The 20,333-nt window shown below is 39.1% G+C and overlaps 1 protein-coding gene across 2 annotated transcripts in view; it reads left to right on the forward strand.

Moving 5' to 3' along the window:
• bmpr2b (bone morphogenetic protein receptor, type II b (serine/threonine kinase)) overlaps positions 1-19,407 on the forward strand; it is a 95,611-nt gene extending 76,204 nt beyond the window's left edge. For both annotated transcript variants that reach the window (XM_048193288.1, XM_048193289.1), the window contains exons 7-13: positions 3,552-3,666; positions 7,338-7,498; positions 9,043-9,190; positions 10,031-10,167; positions 11,362-11,534; positions 13,390-14,708; positions 16,168-19,407. In XM_048193288.1, coding sequence (XP_048049245.1) covers positions 3,552-3,666; positions 7,338-7,498; positions 9,043-9,190; positions 10,031-10,167; positions 11,362-11,534; positions 13,390-14,708; positions 16,168-16,460 — 2,346 coding nt within the window. In that variant the 3' untranslated portion in view covers positions 16,461-19,407. The remainder of the gene's footprint in view (positions 1-3,551; positions 3,667-7,337; positions 7,499-9,042; positions 9,191-10,030; positions 10,168-11,361; positions 11,535-13,389; positions 14,709-16,167) is intronic.
• Positions 19,408-20,333: the final 926 nt, after the last annotated feature.

A 20,333-nucleotide genomic window follows, 5' to 3' on the forward strand; every position in this document is an offset into this window, starting at 1 on the left:
GAACACTTTGTAAAGATCCATTTTGAGGGTTATATTAGCTGTGTGAACTTTGTTTATGCAATGATAGAGTCGAGAGCTCGGGAGGGGGCGGAAAGCGCGAGCAATTAAAGGGGCCGCAGCCTGAATCGGCGCATTTCTAATTATGCCCCAAAATAGGCAGTTAAAAAATTAATTTAAAAAAATCTATGGTTTACTTTGAGCTGAAACTTCACAGACACATTCAGGGGACCCCTTAGACTTATATTACATCTTGTAAAAAAAGTTCAATGGCACCTTTAAAATAGTCCATGTGACTACAGTGGTTCAACCTTAATGTTATGAAGCGACAAGAATACTTTTGTGTGCAAAGACAAAACAAAAATAACGACTTTATTCAACAATCTTTTCTCTTCCCTGTCAGTCATCTATGCTGTTTATGTTGTAGATGCAGTGCTGCTCTTCATGGTTTCGGAAGTCTAAATTTCTTTTTTTTTTGGTTTTTAGGACTTGTTCTCGTGCTTCCTTTCTTTGCAAATTAGGCTTTTATAGATTGATTATTCTTCACAAAACTTAGCACTATTTGCCTGGCACAATTAACACAGTAAACTGAATATTTATTGTGTATTTATTTGCTGTAAATTTGTATTGATCACAGAAGCTGTTATTCATTAGATAATGACAAGATGATGCATAAGAGTGTTATAACTGGGTATATATTAGCACTCGAGTGCACTTTCAGCTTAAATAGTCAATATAGGTGTCTGGATTGCACTGGTGAAGTGGTGCTTTACAATCTCAGTAAAGTATGTCAGATTGCAGTAGTCTGAAACATTCTTGACAACCTCGCACTCAAAACCAGCCAGCAAAACGGGGAAATACGGAGTTTAAATTTCACTCAGCATGAATTCTTTGGGCATGTTTGTGCTGTTATCCGATTTGCATAATTCCTTTAATCGGATGCTAAAACAATGCAGACAGCACATGCAAATAAACAGCACTATCATCAACAGGTGCAATTCATTCTTAGTCATTCCCCTCTCAGCTTTCAGATCTCACACACTAATCTCCAACCCCAGATTCTGTGCAACATGTTTTCCTGTACATTCCTGTTTGACATGTTATAACTGGCACGTTTGTCTGTGAGTGTGCCTGTTCTACCCGCCTGGGCCTTTTGAATGGCAGTGAGGAATGAGACACACCTTTATTGTGTCTGGCTGCAGACAGACAGCACTCTGTGAGACAGAGCTGTGTTTGCTCTTGCCCTGTTCCACTTCTGATGTATGAATTATATAATGAACTCATAGCCTAGAGCCAAAGTACAAGAACAATCCTTGTAGGTGAATGTTCACTTAATATTTAGACATGAATTGAAGGTACCCTTTTGGCTGAATCTGAGAATTCTATGGGTTAATCCTGGTATGCTGTACCTTTTAAACTCTACAACAGTAAAACAATTATTATATCTGTGTTTTAATTCTATAAAAGCATGTGCCAGACTTTCACACTCAATATATATATATATATATATATATATATATATATATATATATATATCACTTCCTGCAGGATATTATGAAAAACTTGCTTTAGTTAGTTTAGCTAAATGGATACAATAGAACTTGTGTTGTCCAAATTCTAAATTCCTAGGCAGCCCAGAATGCATTATGAGAAACTCGTTATGTGAAAAGAAACTTGCAATAGAGAGAAATGTCAGTTAAAATTATTCAGTGTTGAAAAGTATAAATAGAAGAGTATCAGAAAGTCCTGTGTTTTGTCTAGCAACATACTAAGGTCTTCAATGAAATCAAGTCTTCAATGAACTTCACATGAGGAGCCATTTTTGCAGTTTTGTGAGGCACACATGCCTGAAAAGAGCTCTGAATCATCACTAATGAGGTTCCATATCCGTTAGGATGCTGTGTTAGGATACAGCTGCCTATTTAAACAGTAGACCGCAAAGCAGCTCACTAGGTGGAACAAGGCCTGTGTCTGTATCCGTCAATGTTCTGTCTGTCACACATCGTTAGAAAGAAGGAATGCCAGGACCAGTGTCCGGGGATAACATCATTTTCCTTGTCGCTATGGTAACACAGAGACTCAGGCAGGGCTTAAGGGAAGGCGATTGGCTTTTATGGCTCTGATGTACACTTACAGGTAGATAATCATTCCTCTACCCAGAGGGCCCTGCAGTCTGTTGGTTTTCTCTTGTACCCCTCCATCCTAGATGACGGGTCAACAATCTCTTGATCTGTGTCTTTTTATCGCTAGCATTCAGCAGAGTTTAATACAGAGGCAGTTTGCAATTCAACTAAATAACTATTATCAAAAACAAATACATACATATGTATATATATGTGTGTGTGTGTGTGTGTGTGTGTGTGTGTGTATATATATATATATATATATATATATATATATATATATATATATAACAAACTAAAAAATATATATATATATATATAGAGAGAGAGAGAGAGAGATAAATAAGTTTGTTTACATATTATTAAATACATATATACACACACACTGTATTTTTAAGAAATATTGACATGTATATATGTATATTTATATATGTATACTTGTATATAATTCATATTATATATATATATATATATATATATATATGATTTCTATGGGAATATATAATATAAATATTATATATTCAACAAATATATTATAATTCATATTATATATAAACATTATACATAAACATTTTATACATATACATATTTTGTTAAATATGTATGTATGTAAATATGCATGTGTGTGTATTTTTATATACATAATAAATATACACAGTACACACATATATAAAAGATTTTTATTTTGGATGCGATTAATTTGACAGCACAAATATATATATATACAATTATATACAACAATATGTATCACAATTGTCAGCTGCAATTATTTTTCACATTATTTCAAAAGCTTGTCATCTGGTCACTGACCTTAGTGACATTACGATTCAATGTTATACGCAGCATGCCACAGTGTCAGTTAACTAATAAGTAACTATTTGCCCCACCATGGATTTGTTCTGTTTGACAGTTATTGATATGTCTACAACGTGCATAATTACATCCGCCTCTTTACAGCAGCTCTACTGCATGTTCAAATGCTTCCTGTTGAACTGATCAAATCTAATCTACATTGTTATTTATGTAGTTTAGTTTGGAAAAAATTCTCTGTTATGTACAACGCTGTTTGTTGATGCTGGTAGTTTTAATTGCGTTGCCTAAATACCCCAGAGGCAGTAATTAGTTGCAGGCGGCTTTACATTACAACTTTGTTGAAGCTCCAATTCATTATTCAAGTGCTTCATATCTGCCCTACAGAGATTTAAAAAGCTGATTTAAAAAGCAATGCTGAGTTCTGTGGAATAAAAGCAATAAATGATGTGGACAGATTGTTGTAGAGCAGCGTTAAAAGCACAATTCTGATTTTCTGCAACCGAGGTGTACTGCAATAACCATCACGCCCAAGTTCTTTTACAGCCTTTTTAGTGGCGTGTTTTAGTAGTTACAGGTTGTGTGTGCACGCTAGTTTAACTGTATTGTGTCTGTTTGTAGGGCTCTCTGTGCCGGTACCTGAGTCTGCACACGTTGGACTGGGTGAGCTGCTGTCGTCTGGCACATTCGCTCACGAGAGGACTGGCCTACCTTCACACTGAGCTCCTGAGAGGAGGTGAGGGTGACCTCCACATGTGTGCACACACATCCTTCACTCAAGTTCTTGCTTCATTTTCCACCAGCTTGCAGTATATCTGGTTGCCCATTTGAGGGGGATGAAGCCTTATTGCTGTAAACCACTTGATATCTTTGTTTAAAGGTGAAGTGTGTTGTTGTTGTTGTTTTTTTATATCAAGTGAAATAAGATATTTAAAGAGACACAGTGTAGGGTGGAACTTGTGTGAGAGGGGGAAAAAAAACCCAAAATACACTACCATTCAAATTCAGTAAGATTTTAATAATTTCATTCAGCGAGGATGCAAACGTGACTGTAAAGACATTTATAATGTTACATTCGATACTCATTTCAAATGAATGCTGTTCTTTTGAACATTTTATTCATCAAAGAATCTAAGAAATGAATTAATCAAAGAAATGTATCACAGTTCATACCCCTAATGATGTATAACAATCATCTGACCCCCCCCCCTCCTTTTTATTTTTTTGAAAGAAATGAATAATTTTATTCAGCAAGGACACATCAAATTGATCAAAAGTGAAAATAAATACATTTATAATACAAATAGATTTATATTTCTAATAAATACTGTCAATGTCAATATTTGTCAAATTTCCACAAAAATATTAAGCAGCAACTGTTTTCACAATTAATAATGTTTCTTGAGCAGCAAATCAGCATATTAGAACAATTTCTGAAGGATCATGTGACCCTGAAGACTGGAGTAATGATGCTGAAAATGTTCGTTTGCCATCACAGGAATAAATACATTTCAATATATATTAAAATAGAAAACAAATTCTTTTAAATTGAAATAATATTTCACAATATTACAGTTTTAATGTATTTTTGATTAAATAAATGCAGTCTTGGTGAACATAAGAGACATCAAAAAACATAAAAAGAAAATCTTACCCAATCCAAACTTTTGAACAGTAGTGTATATACTCATGATATCAATCTAAAAATATTGCAATTCCATTAATTTTCACTAGTGGTGGAGAAATAACACATTTAATTTTTACGGTTTAAAATAAAATATAATAAAAAGAGTTGATGTCTCATTCACCACAGGTGTGATGGGCATATAATTTAGTGAAGTCTCGTGGGAGAAATAAATCATAACATGCCCCCGTTTCAGTTTTGTACCAGCTTGCAGTACGAACATATGAACATGAGTCATCTGACCACTAGGAGACTTTGAAGAAGATCGTAGGTTCATTTGCTATTCAAAATTCTGTTAAAAACCATTTGATGTTTGAGTTCAAATCTTTAAATAAGAAGCAGTTATCGTTCAGTTTCATTGTCAACAGACTTTGCCATGAGTTTGATTGGCATATAATTTAGCAGAAGTCTTGCGGGAGATATAAATCATAACATGACCTGAAGGTGCAAATGTGTTCCTGTAATACATGACAAGCATTTTAATAAAGTCACGTAGAAGAAAAATTGAGGTTGAATACAGGCTCGGGCAAGGTGAAGATTCTGTTGTCCTCGTTTTCTGTATGCACTGCTGTTGAATTTGTGAGATTCCGTAGTTCAACTACTCATTTGTCATTGAATGGTTCTTGAGTTCTATAGACACATTGCTCTTATAGATATTGATTTTCAACCCACAGGGTATTATATTTTCCACTGGGGCATTCTCTCCGTATTTACGATTCTTTGCAGCCTTTAAGCACTGCCTACAACTCGCTGGATCCTTCACTTAAAACCGAATGCAACTCCCACTAAACGTTTACTCTTTGAATTCTTGCAACTGGAAACAATACAAGCTGACACCATTGTAACTAAAAGTTTGCTAAGAAGTATTTCCTACTAAAGCAGGGCGGTATTTGACTTTGGTCAAGTGAATCCATAGCAGAGCGGTGGAAGTGGCCTTGAATGGCAACATGCCCAGTGTTTTTCCTTTCTCTAGTCAGGTAGCACCAATTTCAACATTTATTTGCCTTTCTACTGCATGGGCAGCCAAGTTTTCTACTGCATAGGCAGCCATTTTGCCAGCAGTGAAGTACCCCTTTAATGCTTTCAACTGCCTTATGTCCATGTCTGTAGCCCAGCAGGAATGTGTGTAACCACATGGGTTAAAAAAAGCTGCGTAAATCCAGCCAAAGACCACTGGTAGGCCTGTGGACTGCGTCAAATAGAAGCTGCCTTCTCTAATCTGCACATCTGGGTCAGACTGAATGTTTTCTGTAACGTGAATCAGACGCTGTTCATTTTTTATGACGCATCTTTGTGTTCAACAGAATGATGGCATGTAGTTCAGAATGTCGACTGCGTACACACTGGAGCTTCACTGCTGGAAGCGTGTAACGTAAAACATTTGATGAAGATGGGCAGTTTGATATATGCCAGATACCCAAGACGTTGTCCTTTGAAATGAAAGAGAGGCTCAGGATTTTTAATTCAGCATAAAAACTACATGCTCAAAATTCTAATAGAGGCTCTTTCAGTGGTCCTTAAGGCAAGACAGCACAGGTGAATAGGATAAAAAAAATTAACTATCATGATATTTTGCACAGTACATTTAGACTGGTTTTGACTGTGGTGTCTTGCCTTAAAGGGCCAGCACACAGTGCAAAAGAGATAACACTCGGCTAATTTGTGCGTCACGCTCCTTGTGTTTCTCTGGGTGCTGGAGCGTCGCCAGAGATCTACAGACAATCTGCAGCTCATCAGATCTCAGGTTCATTTCCCTCTGTGTCTCTGGCCCTGCCCTCATTACGAACTGATCTCAGAGCAGCCGTCCACCACCTTCCTGGGTCTGTCATCATTACGAGCTGATCTTGGTACAGCCGCGGTTCAGATTGCTGTGCTGCTGCCCTCATTACTGGCTGAACTTTAGAGCCAGACAGCCAGCATGTGGAGGATGGAGGGGGGAGGACTGGGAGAGAGGGCATTCATTCTGAAACTATTACTCACATCATGTGCTTCTCTGAGCGCCCTCTGCTGGTTCTGTTCTGCAAGTGGGTTGTAAAGACTTCTCAAATACAATATATGGGTTTCTTTCGACCCTGTGGACTCTCTTAAAACACTCATTTAATTTATCCACTAACAGTGTATACATACACTACCATTCAAAAGTTTGGAGTTGGTAAGATTTATTTAGGCTTCATTTTCTTGATCAAAAATATAGTAAAAACAATACATTTTAAAATATTATTTCAGTTTAAAATAACTGTTTTCTATTTGAATATATTTTAAAATGTAATTTATTCCTGTGATCCAAAGCTGAATTTTTCAGCATCATTACTCCAGTCTTCAGTGTCACATGATCCTTTAGAAATCATTCTAATATGCTGATTTGGTGCTCAAGAAACATTTCTTAATATTATCAATGCTGAAAACAGTTGTGCTGCTTAATATTTTGTGGAAATCATGATTTTTTTTTTTTTTTTTTCAGGATTATTTGATGAACAGAAATTTCAAAGGAAAAACATTTTTAAACATAACCATTTAAAAGTATTTACTGTCACTTTTGATCAATTTAATGCATCCATGCTGAATAAAAATATTAATTTCTTTAAAAAAAATCTGATACTTCCACACTAGCACATGAAGAGGTGACCGCTATCAGGGGCAGATTATCGATTTTACTTTTACATCATTAGAGGTGTGAAACCACAATTTCTGAAAACTGTTTTAACATGAACATCCCTTCACAGATATATATAAACCTGCCGTGTCACACCGAGATCTAAACAGCCGTAATGTTCTGGTGAAGAACGATGGCACGACGGTGATCAGCGATTTTGGTCTGTCCATGAAACTGACAGGAAATCGCCTCGTACGGCCTGGTGAAGAGGAAAACGCCGCCATCAGTGAGGTCAGCACATAAGTACTAGCCTAACTGGAACATTATAACAACCTGAAGCTTCTGAAATTTAGGCCATGTTGGTAGTTGATTGAGAATAAGGTGTCCTGGGGTCTCATTTATAAAACTTTGCGTAGATTTCATCCTAAAAGTGTACGTACTGCGTACGCACAAAAAAAAAAAAAATCAGATTTATAAAACCATGCGTACGCCAGATCCTGCGCACAAATCCCTTTATAAATCCCAGTCAGTGGAAGATTGTGCGTACATGCATCTCCACCCTGTCTCCTCCCCGAAATCACCATATATGGAGCTTACGACGCCTAGTTTTACTATGCATAATCTCATCTGCATATCATTTCCATGCATATTCCCATCCACGTGACACCATGGTTAACATTTGTGCCATACACATTACATTGCTAAAAATCATCCAATATCCTCTTTCTGTTTTAGAATAAATATATCAAAATATGCATAAAAACAAAATTGTAATAAATACTTAAGATAAAGGTTTTAGAATAGAGCTGATTCATTCATTTCCACTGGCCAAATAGTATTTTAAACAATTCAAATCAAATTTATGCAGTTTTGCTGATAAGGTGAACATATCTTTTAGGAAGTTTATAGGCTATATTTTTTAGTGGAAACGGATATGCCTACTTATTTATTGCAGTGTAAATACAATTGTCTTTCTCTGCGCTTCACTGAAGTATTTTAAAAAGGAAACGTGCAAATCTTACAGTTTTCCTCAAATTATATCCTTCATATACATTGGTAATTGTTTGAAGATCCTTCACACGACATCAACACCTCCGTGCAGCTGTGGTTATACAGTAAGCTATTATCATTGGAACTATTCAAACAGGACAACGGACCGTTCGACCACCGAATCCAGCAGTGTCTGCCATAATATCGAAGTTAAGTGTGCATCGATCGTCGTTCTCATCTGGAGTGTAGTTTAAAGAGGAATTATTGTGCTCCTCGCGCTCCTCGCTGTCATTAAAGCAGCGTGTCACAGGAAAAGTGATAGAAAGTAGCACATCTACTATGTAAATTCATATCACGTTTGATTAACTTCTCCGTAATGACTGCGTAATGTAATTTCAGTGCTTATCGCCATTAGTGAAAGTGTAACATTAATGAAAATGTGTATATCAAAATAAAAACGTGAGTTTCCATGTGAGTTTAAATCATTCTTTTATTTATTTAAACTGTTATTGTGAACATGCACTGTATGATTATGACTCATTATGAGGATTTAAAGTGGTTTTCCTTCATCTGCCGTCAGTCCCTCAGCTCGCCATCGGTGTTGCCAAACTGCTCTGTCTCCAAAATATCGTACGCACGGCTCAAAGTTTGCTTAAAGGTGCGCACATTCTCCCATCAAATTTGTTTTTTATAGATCACAACCTTTGCGTGGGAACTGGCGTACGCACGTTTCCAGCCCCGTTTTGTGCATATGCACGCTTTATAAATGAGACCCCAGAACTGCCGATCCAGACCCACCATAAGAGCACCTTCCCCCCTCACGCTTGTACTGTTCTGCCGTCTAGGTGGGCACAATCCGCTACATGGCCCCGGAAGTGCTGGAGGGAGCGGTGAACCTCAGGGACTGCGAGTCGGCTTTGAAACAGGTGGACATGTATGCCATCGGCCTCATCTACTGGGAAACCTTCATGAGATGCACTGACCTTTTTCCAGGTGAGGAATGCGACTGCACAAACAACAGCAAGCATGTAGATACAGTATACTGCTGGTTAAGCAGAGCTAAATGTAGCATGTAACTATAGCTAGTTTCAGTGGTGTTAAAATATTTGTAATTGCTTTCGAATGCGTGCTCGCGTTCAGCAGAATGTGGTGGGGGGCACAGTAACTCATTTGGGTGGCATGGCACGTGAATGCCCCCCCTTGGCCGCGACCTTGCTCCATGGTATAAGAGAGATAATCCACAGCCAAGTGCACATTAAAAGATTGTAATGCACAAAGAACCTCCCAACATGAAGTGCATCCACCCTATTATGACATAAAATGCATAATATGTAACCACAAAATGATTGCAGTCCTCACAAAGTGAGTTAAATATGATGCATAACAATGCTCACAGCAGGAAGTCGGACTATAATTGTCTTGATGTTTTTTATTGAAAGAGTATTTGCTACAAAAGCAGTGCTTTGATGATGGTAGCGGCGGTACTTTGGGATTTGGCATGAATTTAGATGGAACTTCTCTAAGAGAGTGTAACAGCATGCTTAAGTCCTCACAGAGAAGTTGTTTCTTAGATCACTCCCTATAAAAAATATTGACCATAGTAATCAACTGATTGGTGGACAGTTCTGAGCCTTTAAACTCCACACCACTCTTTACATCTTTAACCACTAGGCTACACCATTGGGACGCAACAAAGACTGTGTTGTATCCTGCTCATTATGTTAATGGATTATGAGTGTGCCACATCTCATAAGAGTATTTCTCAGTAATTCTACTGAGTATAAGCATGTGGAGGTCTCTTGACTGACTGACTTTCCTTCATTTTTTTTGAAGGGGAGGCAGTGCCAGAATACCAGATGGCCTTCCAGGCCGAGGCGGGGAACCACCCCTCCTTTGAGGACATGCAGGTGCTCGTGTCCAGAGAGAAACAAAGACCAAAGTTCCCAGAAGCCTGGAAGGAGAACAGCCTGGTGAGCCACTGAGACAATCTCATTCTGTTCTTGTCACAGGAAGTGGTCAGATTATTGCTGCAACTTCAGCTGAAGATCATTCCCAGACATATATACATTCACTTCAGTTGACGTAGTTCCCTAAATTTTGTTGTGTTGAAAGTTATCCAAATCATATGAAAGGGGAACAGCATAGAGCACCATGAAAAGACCATGAAGTCTGAGCCAATTATTTGGTGCTGGTCTTGGTGGTTGATCAGTTTGGCAAGTTAACAGTCATAGGCTGAATTAGTCTTTTTGGTGAAGCTGATCATCCAAGGAAGTTTACTGGTTAAAGAGTTAGTTCACCCCAAAAAAAAGTTGTTCCAAACCTTCCAAAATACTATGGAAATCAATGGGGTAAATCAACTGTATGGTTACCCATCTTCTTCAAAATATCTTCTATTGTGTTCAGCAGAAGAAAGAAATTCATTACAGGTTTGCAATGACTTGAGGGTGAGTAAATAGTAGTTAACCATCCTGTTAGAGACACCAGCACATCAGCAACAAAGACAACATTGGTACATAATGCAACATATGCTGTTCTTTTCAACAGCAGGGTTAAAACAGAATTTGAGATAATCTTAAATTAAATGAGGGCTATAAACTGGGACAATTAGTTCTTGTTTAAATTAATGCTTGTTTACTGAAACTGAAAATAAAGTTTTGGTAATTCAATTTGGGTAACTGGGTAATTGAACTCTTTGTGCTCTTCGGGGTGTCATGATCATAGGTGATAAATGAAACCAGTTGTCGTAAAGTTCAGTGGCAACAAGCTGCCTCTCAATGCCTTTCAGCTGAACAAATTTTATGATGCTCTTGCATAATTTTTGGTCATGGTAAAGTGCATCCACTCTCCTGACATGCTTACCTGTTGTAGCTTATCCAGCTTGTGTGCATGAAATAGACGCTGACTCAGTCAAAACGTGTCATCTGAGATGCGCTGTTTTGGTCAATGATTTCATCCCTCGAAAACTATTTCTGCTATTTCTGACTTACATTAAAGGCTGTATCTAGTGACCAGAATATAGAGACTTGGGCCAGGAAGCAAACAATATAGCAAAGGTACAGAATTAACACAACTTAGTAACCACATAACAACGTAACTGTAATCGCCCACAACACCATAGCATAATACCAGCAAGTCAACAACACATTGACTTTCTTCTTTCCCAGGCTGTGCGCTCTCTGAAGGAGACTATGGAGGATTGCTGGGATCAGGACGCAGAGGCTCGTCTGACGGCCCAGTGTGCAGAGGAACGTATGGCAGAACTGCTGCTGATCTGGGAGAGGAACAAACCTGTCAGCCCCACCATCAATCCCATGAGCACTGCGCTGCAGAACGAGAGGTCTGAATAAATGAGGCTGCCGTGTGCTTATTACACACAAAACATGTTTCCCTGAATAAGGTGTCCTGAACTGTCATGTATTTTTTGTATCAGAATCTGGCTTAGTGCAAGTGTGAGTTTTCAGTGTCTTTTTCACACTTGAAATAGTTAACCCTGGGTCATTCTAAACCACAGATAAATGGAATCCTGGGTTTTCTTGCTTCACTTTTCACACTGCTCATAATTTACCCGGGGTTAACAATTAATCCTGGGTATTCAAAAGCTGACGTTTCACACCATATATTCCTAACGTTGTGGGTTAACGTTCTTATTTGCATATCTGCGGTGTCCGTGTCATTGATTGGATGAACGCACCACATGACCACTGTTTACATAAAATTCTCATATACTGTACTTTCGAGTTTATACTGAATGGACATTTTGGAATGAAACGGTCTCTTCTTCACTAAAATTGTAGTGGTTTCTGTCAGCATTTGATTTTTTTACTCTCAAACACTGAATTTCCTGTTTATATACAATGTGCAGTGTTTCCGTGACTGTCCAAATCACGCAAATATGAGTACGCGATTGGTTGTCTGCTGCTAGCGGTAACATTCCACACTGCATGCGGGGTTAACATTGCAAAACGGTGCTCTGGAGCAGAGTTTCGTAACCCCAGGTAAAAAGTGGTGCTAACCCTGCTCCGGATTACAAGCATGAAATGCTCCTTTACCCAGGGTTAAAAGCGGTGTTTAGAACGACGATAACTCTGGGTTAAAGGATTAGTCCACTTTTAAATAAACTTTTCCTGATAATTTACTCACCTCCATGTCATCCAAGATGTTCATGTTTTTCTTTTGTCATTCGAAAAGAAATTAAGGTTTTTGATGAAAACATTCCAGGATTATTCTCCTTACAGTGGATTTCAATGGCTACCAACACGTTGAAGGTCAAAATTACAGTTTCAGTGCAGCTTCAAAGGGCTTTAAACGATACCAGACGAGGAATAATGGTCTTACCTAGTGAAACGGTCATTTTTAAAAAAATATATGCTTTATAAACACAAAATATCGGCTTGAATGTACTTCTGCTTTCCGTATTCTTCAAAATGCTTACGCTGTATGTCCTACGCCTTCCCTATTCTACTTACGGCGCCAGTTTTGTTTTTTCCTTATTCTTCATCTGGTATCGTTTAAAGCCCTTTGAAGCTGCACTGAAACTCTAATTTTGACCTTCAACCGTCTGGTGGACATTGAAGTCCACTATAAGGAGAATAATCCTGGAATGTTTTCCTCAAAAACCTTAATTTCTTTTCGACTGACAAAAGAAAAACATGAACATCTTGGATGACATGGGGAACTTTTCATGGGGAAAAGTTTATATAAAAGTGGACTAATCCTTTAAGTGCAGTGTGAAAAGCCCTAGAGAGGATTAGTTTGCAGTAAATGCTGCTCCACATAAACTCATGTTTGTATGTACTTTGAGTTTGGGTTTCTTATAACATGCATGTGGGAATGCAACTTGCACCCTTCATTTTCCCAAACTTGTAATGAGAAGTGCTTTTAAACAGGCTGTTGTCAACAAAAAAGAATCTTTTAGGACTTCCTACAGCTTTTCCACCAAAATAAAAACCCAAAGGCTTAATGTTTGAAAAGTTATAAATATTAGTATTGTAATTTTACAGTTATGTAAGGTCTAATGTAAGATATAAAAATATTTATCAAAATATATAATATACACAAATATGTATTATATATTTGTAATTGGTGGGACCCTTTCAGGGTCATTTTCGACATGGTCCCTGTTGGGGTTTATTTTGCTATAATAACCTGCACTTTATCCTGTACTTACATCTGTTCTCTCTCTGTTTTTGTAGGAATCTCACCCACAGTCGCAGGGTTCCCAAAATGGGCTCTTATCCAGATTACTCTTCATCCTCTTACATTGAGGATCATGAGGGCATGGTGAAGAACCTCCCAGGTGACGTCTCCACGTCTGGGACTTCCTCTGTGGCTGGCATGGCCGTGAGCGGCATTAGCAGTGGTGTGACCGCGACGGGAGAGAAGAACAGAAACTCCATCAACTACGAGAGACAGCAGGCTCAGGCCCAAGCTCGGCTGCCCAGCCCAGAAACCAGCGGCACGAGCCTGTCCGCCACGACCACTACGACGGGCCTCACGCCCAGCACCATCATGACCACCATCTCTGAATCAGGCCACTCGGAGGAAGCAGGAGCCGGGGGAAGTGTACCTGTGTGCCTGCAGCTCACAGAGGAAGACCTGGAGACCACCAAACTGGACCCCAATGAGGTGGTCAAGAACCTAAAAGAAAGCTCTGATGAGAACCTGATGGAGCATTCGCAGAAGCAGTTCAGCGCTCCCGACCCGCTCAGCTCGGGCAGCTCCAGCCTCTTGTACCCACTGATCAAACTCGCCGCGGAAGTGACCGGAGGGTCCGGAGCCGGTGGCCAGGCTGATTTCGGGGTGGGCAGCAGTGGAATGGGCGACGCTCCTGCGGCCATGTTCCCACTCCCCAAACAGCAGAATCTCCCCAAGCGGCCCACCAGCCTGCCCCTCAACACCAAAAATCCTGGCAGGGAGTCCTCTTCGTCACGCTTAAAGTTCGGCAAGCACAAGTCCAACCTGAAGCAGGTGGAGACGGGCGTAGCCAAGATGAACACTGTAGTGGCCGTCGAGCCTCACTTGGTCACCGTCACTAACAATGGACCCAGTGTCCGTAGCGGCGTCGGAGTGGTCGTTGTTAACGGATATGGTGGGGTCAACGGTGCCAGTTCCTCTGATGCATTTGGGAACACGAACCCAGCCGGGCCACAGGGTGAGGGAGGTGCCCCTCTGCTCCAGAGCCAGCTGAGTGGAGAAGACAGCCGTCTCAACATCAACATCAACTCCAGCCCCGACGAACACGAGCCCCTGCTGAGGAGAGAGCAGCCGGCCCCGCGTGATCACTCCGGCCGCACCAACTCAAATAACAACAACAGCAACATCCACACAACTGCCTCTGCCACAGTTCTTACGTTAGCTCCTGCAGATGCCCAGATTGAGACTTTAACCTGCTCTCTGGGCGCACTAGATGGAAGGGCTGATGGTGTTCCACTGAGACAGCCTAAACCCAGGAGACCTGAGCGGCCAAACTCACTGGACCTGTCAAACACTTCCCAGGATTCATCTCTCTTGGGTAAGACCTGTTTTAGTCTGGCCCTGGTTTGGGAACATCTCTCTCTCTCTATATATACATTTTAAAATGTAATTTATTCCTGAAATGGCAAGGCTAAATTTTCAGCATCATGTGTCATATGATCCTTCAGAAATCATTCTAATATGCTGATTTGCTGCTCAAGAAGCATTTCTTATTATTGGCAATGTTGAAAACAGTTCAAAAGAACAGCCTTTATTCAAATAGAAATCTTTTGTAAAATTATAAATGTATTTATTGTCACTCTTGTGTATTTGCTGAATAGAAGTATTTTTTAAAAATCCTACTTATCCTAACCTTTTAAATAGTAGTGTACATCATTGTTGATTTACATGCATTAATTTAGAAGGTTTGTTCTCTTAATTTTAAAAACTGCATGAACTTTTTTCTAGTTCTTAGTGCATTAAAAAGGGCATCCATTTTCCAAATAGTGCCCTTATGATCCTTTCTAAATAAACAATTTAATGTCTTTCAAAAAGAAAAACTATTTTACTGACCCCAAACTTTTGAACCGTAGTATACAGTACGTTCCCACTTCATTGGCGCTCTATGCATTCATGTGTAGTTCGTGTAGATTAAAGCAAATTTTCATTGTCGTATCAAGGAATAAAAAATGTTATATTAGGGAAAGATGTATTTCCAGTGCAGTCTTAAATAAACCACCATTAGTATGTTTGTATCAGTTGACCTCTGTTATTATGAGTTTGGAGACAGACTCTGGCCATCATTGATGAATGCCGTCCCCAGGAGCAGGGTGGAGGAGTCGGTGTGCGTGTCAGCCCGACTCCAAACAATAACCACCCAAAAGAGGACGCCAGGCTGTTTTCCCATCTGAGCTCACAATATCCTGCTTTGCCCGGATAATTAAGAGCACACCTCCTCACAAGCTAAGCGTTTCGTAGAAAACGGGATGAGTGGCTAGTCGTGCTCTCTGTCCCGCTCTCCTGCTCTTTGTGATGGAGTGTTTAGATGTGGAAAAGGAAGGAAATTCCACTGGATTGATAAGAATCCAAAAAATGTTTGGCCTCAGTTGGCAGCGACGATAAAGAGCGATGTTAACAGACAGATGCGAATGCGATGACGCGCCTGTCACTGTTATCTGGATCCCCTGAATCAAGCGCTAAACAGGAAGATGAAAAAAACAAGGAGTCATGCTGCTCACGTGTTTACATTCTGCATGCGAACTCTGAACAAAGACGTGAACCGCTCGAACCCGATGATTCAGACTCGAGCGCACACTGAGAGAGTTAGTGTGGGAAAGGTCAACCACAAATTTAAGTGTGCTGAAATACTACTCTCTGGTGCTTCACTGGGCGGGATGTTTGGAGCAGTTCTGCTAGTATTCCCAACTGACGTATTGCAAAACACACAAGTGTTATTTATTGTTGTGTAGGACTGTAATCAAAGATGTTTATTAAAATCGGACTCTTTTCTCTTTTAGATGAGGCCGTGTCACAAGAGGGAAAAGCTGGATCAGCTGAGAAGATAAAGAAGCGTGTGAAGACACCTTATTCTTTGAAAAGATGGCGTCCTTCCACTTGGGTCGTCTCTACAGAAACCCTGGATGGGGAGGTCAACAACAACGGGCACAGCCAGCAGACGGGGATGGCAGTGACTGGAGGCGGCCACCCAAGTTCTGGCCAATCAAAATCCAGCATCGCTGTGTTCCTGGTCAGCGGCGGAACTGCGACCACCACTCTAACCTCCGACCCGCCAGATATGACCTGCCTGTGAACTCGCATCTCCACTTTTCCTCTGAGGAAGAGCCCAGATCAGACTTTGAACACAGGAGGGGTTTGTCTATGCTATCGTGCTCCAAGAACTAATCCAGTTGATGACGGAAAAAATGCAAAAAACATTTTTGTATAGCAGACTCTTGACGGGATGTAATTTGGCAAGCACTTAACGTTGTCGAACTTCTCCAACTTGTTTTGAAGTAATCGCTTTAAACCGAACCCAGCTATGCAGCAACATTGGCATAAAATGCTTCCATTTGTTTTTTGTTGTTTAATTTTCAATCAAGTATGATTGTTTTTATGGTTGTTCTATCATTTGTTGCACTTTTTTTGTAAGTAATCTTAATCACAGATCCTCCGACCAGACTGGTCTTAAAACTGAAAAATGTAAACGACAATTTGTTGATTTAACAATCATGGTAGATTGGATGAAATTGAAATCATGTCCATCTAAAAAAAAAAAAAAAAAAAAAAAAAAAAAAATCTCATTTGAGATGAAAAAAAAGGCAGTGGTCTTTAAGACAGGGTTGACTGCATCTTTAATACCTTTTAACCCACAGTACATTCATATGTTTTATATTTGTTGTATGTGTCTATGTACTCAGTTTTGTATCATATTTTGAAATGTGCAATAGACTTTAGCTTTGAGGTGCTCCATAAGACAATTTAATTTTGCTATGTGTTTTTTGCCGCATTTGTTACTTTTTTGTCTTTAGTTCAATATTTAGAAGCGCTGTGCTTAGCAGTGGCAATCCTGTGTCCATTCGGCCACCCCGACTGCATTTGAGAAACATCGAAACATCGTACAAATGACAATCCCTCACCTTTTCACCAATCCCATCATTCTTGAAAAGGGAAGTAAACAGAAAAACTTGTGGTGTTTGCTTCAAATACTGGAAGTTCACAATGGACAACTTCTCACAAGCTTCAAGGAGGACCGTAGTTTTTTTTCCTGTTACACTACAAGTCAGGCGTCAAACTGGACTTTCTGCTGGAAATCATGCTCTCTGAAAACACTGAATAATCAAGTCCCTCTCTGCACACGCTCAGTGCAGTTTTACCTCTGTCAGAGTGTATGTAGATGTGTATGTATGGGTCTATTTCTGCTTAACGGAGCTCCTCGGATCACATCAGTTAAATGAGACTTTCCACTTCCCGTTGCTGCCAGGACTGTGGACGATGCTCTGCGTGCTTCAGAAAGCGAACACACACATACATATGCCATGAACAAAATATATACAGTATGTACAGACTGAAGCTAACAGCTAGCTACTTTAGTTCGGTTTTAGCTTCTGTTAAAGATAAGCTCCTAGTGTACAATAAGAAATCATGATTTTATCCATTTTAGCTGTTTTTTTTTTGTTTGTTTTTTTCTTCTTTATTTTTTAAGTGTTTAATTTATGTAGTACCCACGCTCTGGGTTTATTATTCTCATGAAACTGAATCAGTAAGTTGTTTATAATCATGTAAAATTATCTTATTTGAATGATACTTTCAATCAAATACATTGGAAACATGTAGTTTTGCCTTTCTTTTTCAAGTCAATCATGATTGACACTTTCAGAATGGTCAAGTTTAAGTGTCACATCCTACTTTTGAAATCTTTTTAAGAGCAGTTGATGTTTTTAACAGCCATGACATGGGCCTCATATTTTGTTGCCTTTTGTGGAAAACTATGGACACGAGCCATTTAAATTATTACATAGTGATGAGGAAAATCCCCTCATACAGCAAGGCCCTGTTTGCCAAGAAATGAAGATAGTATGCGTTTAATCAGAAAGCGCTTACTGTGCTGTATGCATTTTCTATAACGAGTGCGAGGATTAACCAAGATTTGGCACAAGCCAGCATTATCTTTGGACTTTGACCACTTCAGAGTGGGGAACTTTCAAAAAGTCATCAGATTTGTTCCCCTCCACTGGCTTTTTCTGTCTGTAAATAAGGCTATACAGTGGAGGTTCAATTCTAACGCCCTCTTTCTAAACGAATCAGTGCTTCAGTCTGACTTTTGTATATGTTTGTAATATAGGCTAATCTCTGTAGTGTAAATACATTTGTATGCACATATACAGACTCTTCATCTGTTGCTTTGGGACCAAGAACAACGCTAAATCACTGTGAGATTTATCTGAAGATAAACACAGTAACGTCAGACTGTTCTCAGTTAGATACGCCAGTGTGAATGCTGGAACGGAAATGAGGAATGATAGCATAATAAACGTCAAAACAAACCTCCGATGCTGATTTGAATAAAAATGAACAAACGTTTATGTTTTTAGACCAAAGTGTCGTGGTTAAAACATGCTGAGCTGAGTCATTTGAAGCGTAGTTTGTTCTGAAGGACTGTCCATCTGCTACTTGTTAATAATGCAAGATGTTTACACCAGAGCCATTGTCCAGTTTTACAGCATGCTGATGAATACATAATACTCTAGAAAACATGCATAAACCCTACATGCCTTGTTTATATTTGAAGCAGGCCTTGAGAAATCTGACTTCAGTCAGGTCAGAAATTCAGTCAGGTTGCAGGGTGTTTTAACCAAACTCTTTAAAGTTTAAATGAATCAGTAACTCAATCCTACAGCTATTGGAACTCGTTACACGAAAATGGCTAACAATGTGTCCTCATAAAACACAAACTTGGAGTATATTGGGGTGTGTATGAGTGAATGAATGAAGAGTCTGTTGACAAGCTGCTGTTTTTCTTTTTTACTTTTGAGTATTGACGTTTTCATTTGGCCCCTGCATAGACGGATGTTCAAAAAAGCCACTGACATGTTTTCTATTACAGCTTGTAAAGTAAGCACTTTGAGAAAAAGAACAAATGATAACTCGTGCTTTTAGTCTATTCAGAAGATGTTTTAAAATGCCATTTAGAAAATAAAGCTTGCTGTACAACCCTGCGTTACTCAGTTGATTAAAGATTATATTAATGAAAACCTGTATATGATGGTTTCTTGTTATTTTTTTTCCACTTGCCTGGTAAAAAATGTAAGATTTCTGGGATAATTTAAAAACCACACTGAAGTTTAATTTTATTAAGTGGCCACATGAGGGAGGTAAAGGCAACCACTGAATCATGACCGAAGCAAGCATGTCCTCCTCACACAACAGTTTCCATTCAGATAACAGTGCAGAGCATTCAGATTGAAGTTTTACTTTGCTGTGTGCAGCGATTGTGTATTTAGATGATGTTTAAACACACACAAATACATAAAATGGCAGCCTATTATTATTTATTTTTTCAGCTAAGTGAGCACATGTGATTTACTACTCAGAAAGAATGAAAATGCAGACTTTTAAAAAACAAAACAACGAAAACAGGTTCAAAACAGTAGCTTGAGTTTTATTCCTGGATAAAAAAAAAATGCAAACATAAACAAAGTCCCTTTAAGACAAGTCATTTCACTCGGCGGCCATCTTTGAAACGCCTCTCGGGCATCCAAGTGCAATTCCTATCTCTTTGAATGGGGAAACATCAAATTCTCCAAAGCTGTTTGCCAAGCTTTTGAATAAAATTCATATTTGAAATCACCAATGAAATCTGACAACAACTGTCTCATAAATATTGTTTCTAAATGCTCGAATCATGACAAAAAAAAAACGGTATTTTTCAGGCTGGATCAAGGTAATGCGCATGCGCAGTCCTAGATGCGCGTCTCCAGCTTCATTTCGGAGGCGCGCATCTGACTGTTTCTATAGAAACCGGAGCTAATTTACTAATTGGCGATTGGCTCTTATATAGAAGGCGGGACTTATTCCGCCATATTGCGAGTTGCACTTTCTCCCATTCATAATAACAAATAATATACACTTACTCTTTGATAATAATACGAGTGATGCCTCTTGTGTTATTCTATAGTCTTGGACA

Source organism: Megalobrama amblycephala, linkage group LG6 (genome assembly GCF_018812025.1).
Source record: "Megalobrama amblycephala isolate DHTTF-2021 linkage group LG6, ASM1881202v1, whole genome shotgun sequence".
Classification (NCBI taxonomy): Eukaryota; Metazoa; Chordata; class Actinopteri; order Cypriniformes; family Xenocyprididae; genus Megalobrama; species Megalobrama amblycephala.